The sequence below is a fragment of the Branchiostoma floridae genome, chromosome 9, assembly GCF_000003815.2.
Source record: "Branchiostoma floridae strain S238N-H82 chromosome 9, Bfl_VNyyK, whole genome shotgun sequence".
In the NCBI taxonomy this organism is placed as follows: domain Eukaryota; kingdom Metazoa; phylum Chordata; class Leptocardii; order Amphioxiformes; family Branchiostomatidae; genus Branchiostoma; species Branchiostoma floridae.
This window is the reverse complement of record NC_049987.1, coordinates 21,772,360-21,784,530: the sequence shown is the minus strand read 5'-3', so window position 1 is coordinate 21,784,530 and position 12,171 is coordinate 21,772,360. Positions and strand designations below refer to the sequence as shown.

Here is a 12,171-nt window from a genome sequence, read left to right as displayed (position 1 = left end):
GTCGTACGTTTGCCCGGCTTTTGGCACGGCTCGCACACACACCCGAGTTGGTGCGACAGCGTACGTGTACGAGTTCGCCCATCGGTCCTCAGTCTCACCCTATCCCGACTAGGCGGGCGTGCTCCACGGTGATGACATACCGTTTGTGCTCGGGGGGCACCTGAACGCTGCCTTGGGGTACACCGCCGAGGAGCCCGAGCTGTCCCGCAGGATGATGCGGTACTGGGCAAACTTCGCTAGAACAGGGTAACTGGCTCTAAAACTTCTTTTCAATGCAATTGTGTTTAATAGTAGTCACCAAATGCAGTCTTAATCGGCGCTAATGAGAAAGCCACAATTGTCAACTATATAGAATTCTTGATCTCATTTCAGCTTGAGACCAATTGCTCCACTCAACTACTAGTAATATCATGACAATCAATAGCTGCCCAAAATAACAGAACCAAAAATCACATTGAGGCAGGTTTTGTGTCAGATCTTTCTATACCTTTCGTCTCTCTGCACCAATATCCGTGGCTGTAAACTTGCCGTCGATCCATCCACAGGAACCCCAACAACAACAACGAGGCGGTGTGGAGCCCCTACACGGAGTCCGGCCGGGGCTACCTGATGTTGGACACGGGCGCGCCCCGCATGGTGACCGGGCAGAAGGCCAGGGAGTGCGCCCTGTGGGACCACTATGTGCCGGCGCTCATCAACACGACAGGTGGGTGGGCACATGAACTTCTACAAGCAGATATTTTAGGAGCAAAATCGTAACTACCTGCCAAGACAGTATCCACCGGCATGGCCGACAATCAAACACACGACATATAATTATTAAGATATTTCAACACCAAAAAGTGGATTTCAATGTTATTTGTCCGTATACATGTCAAAGCTAGTGTTGAAGGTTAGTCTTCTTCACACGGGGCCATTACTACGGCAGGGGACAAGTCCACTGGCAGTGGTGTGTGTTCAACTCCCATACCCTTTCTCATAACTGCTGAGTGCTAAGCAGAGATGCAGTTTGTTCCAAAACTTTTAAAGAATTAGAATGACCTGGCTGGGATTAGAACCCATGACCTAATGCTTCATCATCATTCTCTGTTTTCTGCATCTGCAGTCTTTGAAAAGTCCTGCAGCTGCATTGAGTCTTTCTTCATCTTTCTCCACTGTCTGCATTCTGTGAGCCCATTCTGTTTATCATCCTGCAGCTCTTAATTCATGGCATGTTTATGGTGTTTTTCAGAGTCAGTGCCACCCAGCCAGTGTCCTCCAGTTATGGGGTCTGGAGCTCCGTCACTTTGGGGACAAAGTCTGGTGGTGGCCCTTTTGATGAATTTTGTCAAAGATGTTGCAGGTTTTATTCTGCAGTAAATGATGCCAGTCAGATAATTTGATCACACAGTACCTGTCATCTGACTTTCATTATAAGATTTATCATTCCATAGAAGAATGTCAACAGAAGCCTGATGGCTTTCAAGTTTTCCAAGCTATATAAATCAAAATATTGATGTTTTTCATCATTTGAAGAAGATATAAAAGACTGACCTAAAACGTATGTTTCCCTTCTTTGTAGGTTAACAAAAATAATGTATCTTAACTTGTTTAAATTACAAATAAAAAAGGGGGAGAGACTAAAACACACCAAAGAATTGAATTCTTGTAGCCTAGACTCAACGGTAATAGAATCCTGATCATTATTACTTCCTATCTACAGACATACTGCTAGCTCAGTCCAGTTTTGTAGTTGACATAACATCTGAACTCGTTGCCTAGGTTCCTTGTGTGTTGTGGTACAAAAGTGCAGGGTTCGACTCCCAGAAGCCTTGAGGCCAGGTCTTCCATCTTCTCACCTATAGAAACAAGAGGTGGACAGTTCAAGTTAAAGCTTTAGGAATTAACAGCACAGTTCTATTCCACTTTGTAGCTAATCTTCAAGATGGTTGCAGTAAAGGCAACATGTTTGATAGAGTGTCATTAGGAGACTCTGAGACAGGGGTCTAGCCAGTGTCCGTTTTTCCGTCAATGGACGGAAATTTGCTGCGTCTGACGGAAAAATTTAAAAAGCAATCCGTCAACCTTGACGGACAAAAATCCTTGGTGGAAGCTACAGGCAGCTTGGGGACGCCACCCACGGCTGTAAAAGCCACACACTGTTTGTTTTGCTATTGTTATTATTGTTGACAATGTGTGTCGGCGCCCTTTCGCATACGATAATCTCATTAAAACCCATTTGTCAAGGTCTCAATGGCAACATTTACTACTTTGTAGTGTCTTAGGGAAAATGAATTTTTGCGGTTATCACGACGATTGGAATTGGCTGACGGAAAAAAATTTCAAGCTGGCTAGAGCCCTGCTCTGAGGACATCATTCCTTGGCATGTTGAACTTGTATAGAGCAAATTTTTCAGCCCCTCAAGACCTAACATCAAATCATAATCAATGGAAAGCTAAGGGTTTCTTTTTAAGTAGATATCAAGACACAGAAAGCTATCCTCGTATTGGTGGCAACAAGAAGATGCTATGTGCTCATATACAAGTTCAATGTACCAGGGAAATTCCTCTTGCCACTTCTACTACTGTACAGTATATATAGTGGATCGCACTTTTACCTAAAGTGGATTGCACCTTATCATGAAAAATAGCCCATCCTACAGATTGCAATATTGCCGCTCTGGTGATCTTTATCTGACCAGTATTTCAACCTGCAACACTTAGGTATGGAAGCAGATTTGCCTTTCACTGAACCATACATGCTACAGTGATCAGTAAAAAAGTATAGTTTTGTTCAATACAATAGAGTCATTTCCAGATGAGGAATGATACAGCGGCTATTTTGGATTTTTCTGGGTCATCCAGGGTCATGCACATGACAGACACATATTCCGCAGTATTTCAAGTTGGAGGGGCAGAATACCACTGAAGATGGACTACTTATACTCTAATACAAACATGTTATCAACTAGGAACTCTTGTGTCCAGCCTTGTACATGGCTCGTACATGACTCCAGAAAATCCAATATGACCGCCAAATCTGGAAATGACTCTATTGACTAAAAAAACATCTTGGCACTGACCTGTACACAGCATGATCTTCCCCTTTGTCAGGAACTTGACTGTTATTGCAGTTTTAGTCAGACAATCGTCCGACAAGTACGGCGGGTCTGCGACAACAATGTCAAAGGAGTTTTCCTGCAGAGGCTGGGAGAACTTGAGCGGAGTGTTGAAGTCGTAGAACACGAAGTCTTCCCCGTAGATGTTGAAGCGCTGGTCGTACTCCAGCAGAACTGCCCTGCTGGTGTCGGGTTTCACCTCCCGGAGTCGCTTGTACAGCGTGGGGCAGCTCAAACAGGCAACGCTGCGGGTGATAATGACAATGGAAAATCCACTCCAGTAAAGAACCATGATGAGAGAGAATACAGACCAGTAATCTCGAACCAGATCCACGGTGCGTAATGTATAGTATCAAACTTCCCGTAGGTGCCCGTTTGACTCCCTTAGCCGGCTACACTCCTTGGCCAGCTTTGATACTATCTTATGGCACCGTAGGATCTGCTTGGAGATTAACAGACCAGGACTGTTTCCAGCTTAAATTCTTTTTGCATCTCACTCATTCATTGGGAGCCCATGTTGTTAATTTTCTTGGTTAAAGATGTCATTTTAATTTAAACTTACCAAAGTACATTTTCAACAGTTTCATACTAACAAGTAAATTTGAAAGGTCCTGGAAACAGCTCTGATACAGGCTCAGTCATGTTTGAGACCACATTCTTCACACTGCAGTGATGCTTGCTGCAGTGCAAAGTAGTATGGGTCAGTATTGACCTGAGGAAGGTGACAGACTTAACCCTACATGACTACCCCAGACCACATGACTTCATTAGACCTCTCATACTGTTCGGGTACCAGCAGCTAGTGGTCAGTATCTCACATACACTTTGCACTTATCATCAAGCCCAAGCAATGTATAGGAATTACATTTGTTTAAACTTTTCTAATGCATTCAAAGATAAGAAAGTAATGTTATGTGGTTCTGTGAGAAGCCAATTTTTCAAAGTTTCTATAATGAAAAAAGCCTCTCACCTGCCACTTGGACCAGTTACATCTAGCACCTCTCTGGTCAGAGCATCAGCTGTGTGATCCGAGTACCAGAACTGGCTCAGGTTCTGCAGGGAGCAAGGGAAAAGTTGATGTAGTGTTCTACATGGTAAAACTTGACTGAGTCTTTATTCTACTAGTACTTAATTCATTAAGCTGTGTGGTGGTATAACGTTACTAGCTAGTAGAGCCACACTAGGTTGCCAAACTGGGCGGTGACTATCACAAAGTTCAGGGCTCGAAATACACTTTTCAGTCAACTTGCACCTGTGCAAGTTAAGCCAAAGGTAACTTGCACCAAAAGAAACTTACTTGCACAACCCAAAATAGTGAACTGTTAACCCCTTATCTCCTCTTCTGAAAATTTGCAAATGTACGTGAGTAAATGGGGATACATACCTGTAAAGACCACATGTTTGGATATTTGAACATTTTTCCGTAGCGTATTTTATTTTTGGTTTGAAATTGTACAAACTGTTTCATAAAAACTGTGAATTTAGCCTCAATTGAAGACAATTCAATGTCTACAACTCGATAAGATCCATAGATTTCTTCTGGACTCTTCGAGTGACATCCATCACAGTAACTAGTTTAAGCATCTCCAGAATGAAGTGGTAGAACAACTCAATACAATACATATAACTGGAAAAACCAGTTGAACATATTGAAGTCACTAATTAGTATGCAAATGTAACTCATATGCAAATCAAGGTAAGACAGCACCATAGGAATCATTAGCATTGTAGAGATGGATTTGTCTAAAAAAAATAGTTTACCTGGATGTCTAACCAAATTTAGAAATAACAAATTTAGGCTTTTTTTTTTTATTCAGTGTTATTTTCTTTTACCTTTCAATGACAGACAATATTCTCGGTGTGTGTAAGCTTTTTCTAATGTCAGGTATTAGAGGACAAAAGTAACTTGCACTGGTGCAAGTTTGGTCTAAACTTACTTGCACCACACCAATTTTACTTGCACAAACTTGCATATGCATGTGGTATTTCGAGCCCTGCAAAGTAATGGCCACCCATAAAGAGACCAGTGTTCACAAAAATATATGGACTTAAAACACAATTTTTTACAACCAAAAAAAAAAAGTCCAAAAGAATCCAAAAGACCTACTAGTAAAGTTGCTGAGACCCAGACCAAGCTTAGTCTGTGTAACACAAACTCCGCTGTCCAGGGCTCTAACTGGCCCCTCCGGCGGATGTTTGGCGGGCTGCTATAAGCGAGATTTAATCAGGCTAGACCAAGCTTGGGTAACATTTATTTGGTTTTGTACACTCTCTGTCACTTCCTGGGCCCTGGAAGCAACCAACAGAGACTAACAGGCTGGCATATACTAGGCTATATGCGCTAAAGGCATGGCATGTACTAGTACTGGTGCAGACAACGCAAGCAAGTGTACCAGTGACCATCTCCAAGGAACTGTACTAGTTTCCCTACCCAGTCTTCCTCCAGTTCCACCTTCCCGACATCCTGCCGCTGCATGGCCTCCTGCAGCTCCCTCTCTCGGGCAGCCTGGTTGGTGTAGAACTCCTGCAGTGCTGCGAGAGTGTCTGCTGGCAGCTGAGGCACTTCCTCGTCACTCTCAGACATGCTGGCACATCTCCTACTCAAACCTTGAAAAGAAATGGGGGAGTAGTGTAACAGTGAGGGTTCAAGTAGCGCCAAACAGCCTGGCCAATTGGCTGGCCAGCTTTTGGTAATATCTTTTGCTACCGTAGGATCTGCCTGGAGATTAGCCCCTGTCCATAATTATGATAATTAATGCAACAGATATTTTGATAATTTATTTTTTTGTTTGTTTATTTATTTATCATGTATTCAACCTTAGCCTCTTTCGTCGACCTCTTATTTTAACTGTAACCACATCGACCTTCAAAATTATTGCTAACGTTTTTAACCTTTTGCGGTTATTTGATAAAAGCTCCTTGTTCAGATGGAAGAAGACCAACTCTTCTGCCCCCCTCCCACATTTTGGGGATGTGCAAAAATTAGGCATGAGCACATGGCATTCGCCTTTTAGCGTGAACATATACTAGATGTACTTCAATTTCATTAATGTGTAGATATACAGGCTATCAAGGGCACCATACCTTGATTAAACTGCGGTTTTGAACAACTGGAAAGATCCAACAGCGTGCATCGCTACCTCGCATGACCCCTGATGCAGTTTTCAGAAATGTCGCAAGAAGACGCTATCCAGTTGGGTCAGTGGAAGTTTACACTATTATAGGTATGTCTGCGATGATCACACTTCCCTTTAAGTAAAGATACAATATTGGTAGAAACATTAAATCATAATTAGATAGTTCTTCATTTTCATTTACATTTGTTACATAACGTTATAAGCTAATATTCCTAACAACAAAAATATTGCCCATGTTACACCCCTACTAATTGAATAGACTATTCTTATTGACCGCAACGAGCGCCATGGTTGATACATAGTGATATTTTGTTATTTGTAAAATAATAAAAGCACTTGGGAATCAAAATTCCTCGCAAACTTCAAACTAAATTAATATTGCTTTTATACTGTACATCTAACTTTAAGTCTTGCAATGTAGTCAATATTTTAGTGAGTTGTTTTCTTACATTTGGCACCGCATGCCTAGAGACCCAGGTGGGCTGGATGGCGTGCCTTTGTTGTTTGTTGTCAGGTGCCGCAGGTGTCACTCACCCCGCTGGCAGTCGTGTCCGGCGGACCAGCTAAACAGGTACGTCTCACAGACCAGATAATCATCTTTCGGAACACAGGAGAATTTTCTGTTTGACTGCAGACGCGAGCAAACGAACAATATCGTGATTGTGCATGTAACGTTATGTTTGGTTCAAATGTTTGCCTTTGTTTTGTTGACATAGTTCACAGGAGATTAGGAAGTTTGACAGCTGACGCCGGCAGTTCAAGTTTGGCCCCTCTCGCGTCATGTACACAAACACAGAAATGTTTGAAGGAAGTATTTACCATTCAGACGTTTTGACAGCCGGGTAAAGGATTCTTGCAGTCATTTTTGATTTAATACATGAAGTGAGCTGAGCCCTTTAAACCTTGTTAAAAACCATTTCGGTGTTCATGGGATTGTGGTTGCTGTGATCCAATTTTGCTCGCCCGTAGTAAGATATTTTAACTCTGAAAACACAGTCTGAAAGTACAGCCAAAACTGCCCATGAAGACTTCCCAAGAGACCATTAAAATCTGGCCTATGTGAACAGGTGGTCGCTATAGACAGGGTTCCTCTCTTGTGTCAATAAGCTCTCGTTTAAAGGACTACCAAAAAGTGGTCACTTCGGCCAGGTGGTCCTAATGTAGAGATCAGGTCTCTTGTATAGGTTCGGATGTATGAATACAAGAAAGTTGCTGCAAACTCAGACATCAAAGATCAATGGACTGTTGTGAGTGTTGTGAAAACCTTTAGAAACTGTCTGTATATCCAAATATTGATCACTAGTAGCGTTATGTGTCATGTATTGATCTTTTTCTTTGCCTGGTTGCAGTTTTTATTTAGAGAGTAAACTTTGCTCGAAACTTTCACACACACAGAGTTATTGTTCCAATGTTGTGACATGTATCAAAGGAACTGTTCCGCTAGGTCCTGTATTTGTGTAGGCAAGGCCATTGAATAGCATACCAGTTGCCTAATTATCATTGACAGAATGGTCAATAGTAAAACAGAGCTGCAATGGTTGTACTGTTAGTAACATTACACTTGTAGAAGTCAAATGTCTGAAGAACTTACTGTTAAGTGTTCTTCAAACATAACTTCTAGTTAATGGCAGGGTGAATGGCTTTCAGTAATAAAGTATGGGCTTTATAAAAATTATATATAGCTTGCCCTTTGTTAGTGTTTGAATGGAATAATTTGATGGATACAATTATGACACATACTGCCAACATGTCAATTGCCAGTGGTGTCTTTTTTCACATAGTAACATATTCAAAACCAGAGAATTATGAGAATGAATTATGCATGAACAACTGCGTATGGTAATCATCATCTGATAGAAACGCCCATGAACACCTAGCATTCTATCCAATTTGCATTCATAGCTACTAAATGATTAATGAAGGGAGGTGGCAATCTTGATATCTTAATGAAAATAGCGACTGATTGAAGGTACCACTTTTTTGTCTTGAGGTATATTTCATTCCATTTGCTGGTCCGACCTCAAAGTAAACAAACAAACAAACAAAATAATATTATTGAACAGCTGTTTGTATTATTCCAGGTACCAGGTGTGAGTGGATACACAGCCAGCAATGTGCGCAACATTCCGGAACATAACACCATAATGGCTCCCCTGGGACTAGTTACCTAGCAACCCTGAGAACAACAACTAGAAGTGTCAAGAGCACAAGTTGCAGAAGCTGTCCCTTGTGTTGGCGGGCGCTCCTGTCGGTGTGTCGGGATGCGGCCGGTGGGAAACCGCGACACTGCGGGCGTCACGGAGGTGCGGACGCTGGAGACCGTTCCGATTCGCAGCCGACCCCTGCTGGCACCCATCAACACAGAGGAGCAGAAACAGAGGTTCCTGCATCACGGGCACCTGCCAAAGTAAGCAGCAAGCCTTCACCAGGGCTCTTTTCAGTCTAGACTAGGTGTGGCCGGGTACCTGTACAGTGTACCAGTACAAAACTGGTTTTTCTTATTGGACCAGTCCAGAAAAACTGGACCTGAAAAAATTCGGTGGACCGGTTGTTGGACCTATTGGAAAATGAATAGACTATATGTTTAGGCATTCACACCTTTGGGGGCTTACCGGTCGGCGAAAATAAACAAAGAAGAGTAGAGTCTATAGTCATTTCTACGAAATTTTACTGTAAATCAATTGTACAGAGGTACTTACAGGATTTCAAAATGCCAGTGGTAGTCGAATACTCCACAAAACAGATTTCTTTGTAGCGAAATGGACCATTGTTTTGAGTATTGTCCCTTCACAAGTTATCACATACTGAATCAGGTCCAGGTCCGAACCTGGACCTGATCCTCTGGACCTGAACCAGACCTGTAGTCAGGATAAAGTCAATTGCTGTATTGAGTCAGAACAAAGGACTTTGCCACAGGTTCATCCAAACAAGCTCATGCTCATTGATCGTGTTACTATACCAAACTTAGAGATTTGGCTTTGGCTGTTGACTGTTGCACTGGATACTTAATATGTCTCATAACATGAGCTATAAACACAGTAAATATGCCCAAGAAGACCAATAATCTCTCAGGGGACCAATAAAATCTGTTCTATGTGGAAAATCATCTAAAGGACCACCATAAAATTTTTAGACAGGTGGTCCTTATGTAAAGGTGGTCACCTGTATATGTTTGACTATCAATGGCTAGGTGGTCCTTATATGAAGGTGGTCACTTGAATAGGTCTGACTTTATATTTCTTCTATAATGATGGAAGCCTGTGTGATACAACTAAGAAGCCTGTGCGATACAGAAAATTATCACCTGTTCCGGAACACCCGTATCAAACATTTTTACAACCTGGCTGTCGGGAGATCCGACCCGCGGTCGGGCTGGGACCTCGGGTGATACGGAATTATTAACACCGTGTTGTATTTTATTTATGTCATACCCACCTGAGAAAACCCCTGTTTTGATGTGAAATGCGCCAGAAGTTGAACAAATTTGGTGCCCTTGAACAAAAGTGTTGCAACAGTAATGTTCCAACGTCCAAATCAGGTATTCGAACTTTCAATGGCGCCACACTTGGCCCGCTCGAAACAGTTCAATTTATTCCAATGGAGCCCGTGTGGCGTGTGATACACCTTTTGAACCTGTGCGATACGGAAGTTATGGCCCGGTCCAAAACACCCGTATCAAACGTTTTCGCGTCACAGGTATGACATAAAGAAAATTATCACCGGTTCCGGAACACCCATATCAAACATTATTACAGCCCAGTGAGTCAAAACTGCCACGGTCACCGTCACCATGACATAAATAATGTTCTCCCTCCCTGGTCCTCAGGTTCAACCTGCGCGGTTCGGAGGAGCGCGTGCAGGGCGCCATGAGGACAAAAGTGGCGCAGATCAAGTTTGACCACTTCCCGGAGGCAAAGAAAATCCTGGAAACCGTCCGAGAAAAGTTTGGCGATGAGGACAGGCTGGTGGAGGCGGCGTTTGGGCCGCTGATCGACCAGACAGAGGCGACGCACATGGTGAGCCAGTACCTGGTGGAGCATGGAGTGGACGGGATGCTGAAGATACTGTGGAGTGGGGATCTCAACTGCAGGTAGGACTCACCATCTGAACTTTAAACTAAGGCTTATGTCACATTTCCGCAAAGGGGCTCGGCCAGGCAGTTTTGGGGAACAAAATGTATGATATAAAAGACAACAAAAACACGAAACAGACCAAAAAATCATTCAACAGCATGTCTTATTGTACATATCTATTGGCATAAACTTAAATTTTTCATTTTGAGGTAGGCCTTACTAGGGCTATCTCCAGGACCCGTCCCTCAGATAATTTGCTTGACCCATCCCTTAAAAAATCAGACAACAATCAATAAATTTAAATGCAGTACAATAGAAACCAGTTAATCGCACACTTCTGATAATTGCACAAAATCCCATGGTGGTGCAGTCCAGCTTAATAACTTCGCTTTGTTGCACCATTTGGATAATTGCACAAAATGCACTGGCAAATGGGTGCAATTAAGCAGCTTCTACTGTATTGACAAGCATATTAAGGAAAAGGTAGGAAGAAGAGCTATTAAGGGCTACCTGCCTACTTGCTCCTGACTGCAGGGACCCTGGTCTCTGCAATTCAGGTAAGTTCTTCTTTTATCTAAAAAGTATGTGTCTGAATTTCCTGTGCAGTGGTCGGATGCAGTGGCGAGGTCCTGCCCAGAAGTACAACCGTCCCGAGCTGAGACGTTACTCCCTCTGGCTGCAGAACACAGCGGAGAACATGTACCTCAGACAGCACGGCATCAAGTGTCTCGTGGACCATGAGGTCGGCACGCACTTCGTATCCTTCTGTCACCCCCGCTGGTGAAGTAGACTGGTCTGGAACAGTGTCAAATAATGAATACTGTAAATGCAGAAATTTTCACTGCGTTTTTATGATTTCGGTTTTTGCGTTGCCAGTTCACCCCAAACGTAAAACCACCCTGCAGAGTTTTCAAGAATTTTAAGTTCAAATGGTACATTCTAAGGTATCCCAAGAGGCAAAATTACTGTCAGAGAGGTCACAGTAAAAGACAAGTGGTATCCCTGGCCAATCAGAATTTCATGCTTGTCAGAGGATCTGTTCTCCAGAGTAAGGGCATCTAGTGTGTCCAATTTCTTGTTATTTTAAGAAAAATGCGTCCAGATGATGCCATGACACATGCCTGGCTAGAAGCTTGTGACACTAAAGTTGTGACAGCACAAAGCCTTCCTTAACCACGCTGCTTCAGTTCCGCATGTTGAACGATGGGTTCCAGCCCTGGTACTCTAACCGTGACGGGTTCGGGCTGCGGTCCTGCCGCTCGTGGGAGGCCATCGCCATCGAGGAGGGCCTGGCCACCGTCAACACCATGCTGCAGGCCAAGGTCAAGTACCTCTGGGTGCCGGCTCTGCTCTACTGTAAGTATGGGTGGAGGAAACTTGTAATGTATTGTATCTTATGTCTTGTATTGTACTGTGTCTCTAGGAGTGTGTATTCGCAGTTACTTGAATTTGTTTACTTTGTACAACTGTCGCATTCTGGCAGCCCTTCTTTTGGGCTAGAGCATGTCGAGTTGTTGTTTACTCTGTTGCTGGAGCGGGCGATCTATACCTGTTCGGAGAAGTGTGTTCTAGAACCGCCAGAACGAGACTGGCAATGTCATTCAAATGAAAGGCAGTACACCTTAAGATGAAGTACATCCTTAAGATAAAGTCTGTACAGTCTTACTCCTGACAAAAGACTGAAGTAAGAGTTGTTCCAATCCTAGATGCGTCCTGTATGTCCACGGAGATGTCCTTCAGCGACCTTTTCCAACATCTTGAGACGTTCATCAACGACGTCCACCAGCGCTGGAAGATCGTGATGAGGGATCAGTGTTGGCCTGGCCGAACCTGGCAAGGATCTGGGACGATGTGGGAAGGACCA

At 43.2% G+C, this 12,171-nt stretch overlaps 3 protein-coding genes across 3 annotated transcripts in view; 2 read left to right on the top strand and 1 right to left on the bottom strand.

The window, feature by feature from the left end:
- Positions 1 to 1,566, top strand: part of LOC118422305 (acetylcholinesterase-like) — a 2,638-nt gene extending 1,072 nt beyond the window's left edge. The window contains exons 2-4 of the mRNA XM_035829823.1: positions 113 to 246; positions 546 to 706; positions 1,562 to 1,566. Coding sequence (XP_035685716.1) covers positions 113 to 246; positions 546 to 706; positions 1,562 to 1,566 — 300 coding nt within the window. The remainder of the gene's footprint in view (positions 1 to 112; positions 247 to 545; positions 707 to 1,561) is intronic.
- LOC118423566 (EEF1A lysine methyltransferase 1-like) lies at positions 844 to 6,278 on the bottom strand. Its single transcript, XM_035831769.1, has 5 exons — positions 6,182 to 6,278; positions 5,529 to 5,704; positions 4,068 to 4,150; positions 3,062 to 3,342; positions 844 to 1,838 (listed from the first exon to the last, which is right to left on the bottom strand). The coding sequence occupies exons 2-5, from the start codon at positions 5,679 to 5,681 to the stop codon at positions 1,711 to 1,713; spliced, it is 645 nt and encodes a 214-aa protein (XP_035687662.1). The 5' UTR covers positions 5,682 to 5,704; positions 6,182 to 6,278; the 3' UTR covers positions 844 to 1,710.
- A 396-nt stretch (positions 6,279 to 6,674) lies between these two features.
- The window catches only part of LOC118422304 (uncharacterized protein KIAA0895-like), a 6,514-nt gene continuing 1,017 nt past the window's right edge, over positions 6,675 to 12,171 (top strand). The window contains exons 1-6 of the mRNA XM_035829822.1: positions 6,675 to 6,805; positions 8,316 to 8,641; positions 10,061 to 10,324; positions 10,914 to 11,064; positions 11,495 to 11,663; positions 12,014 to 12,158. Of these exons, the coding sequence (XP_035685715.1) occupies positions 8,496 to 8,641; positions 10,061 to 10,324; positions 10,914 to 11,064; positions 11,495 to 11,663; positions 12,014 to 12,158 (875 nt within the window). The 5' untranslated portion in view covers positions 6,675 to 6,805; positions 8,316 to 8,495. The remainder of the gene's footprint in view (positions 6,806 to 8,315; positions 8,642 to 10,060; positions 10,325 to 10,913; positions 11,065 to 11,494; positions 11,664 to 12,013; positions 12,159 to 12,171) is intronic.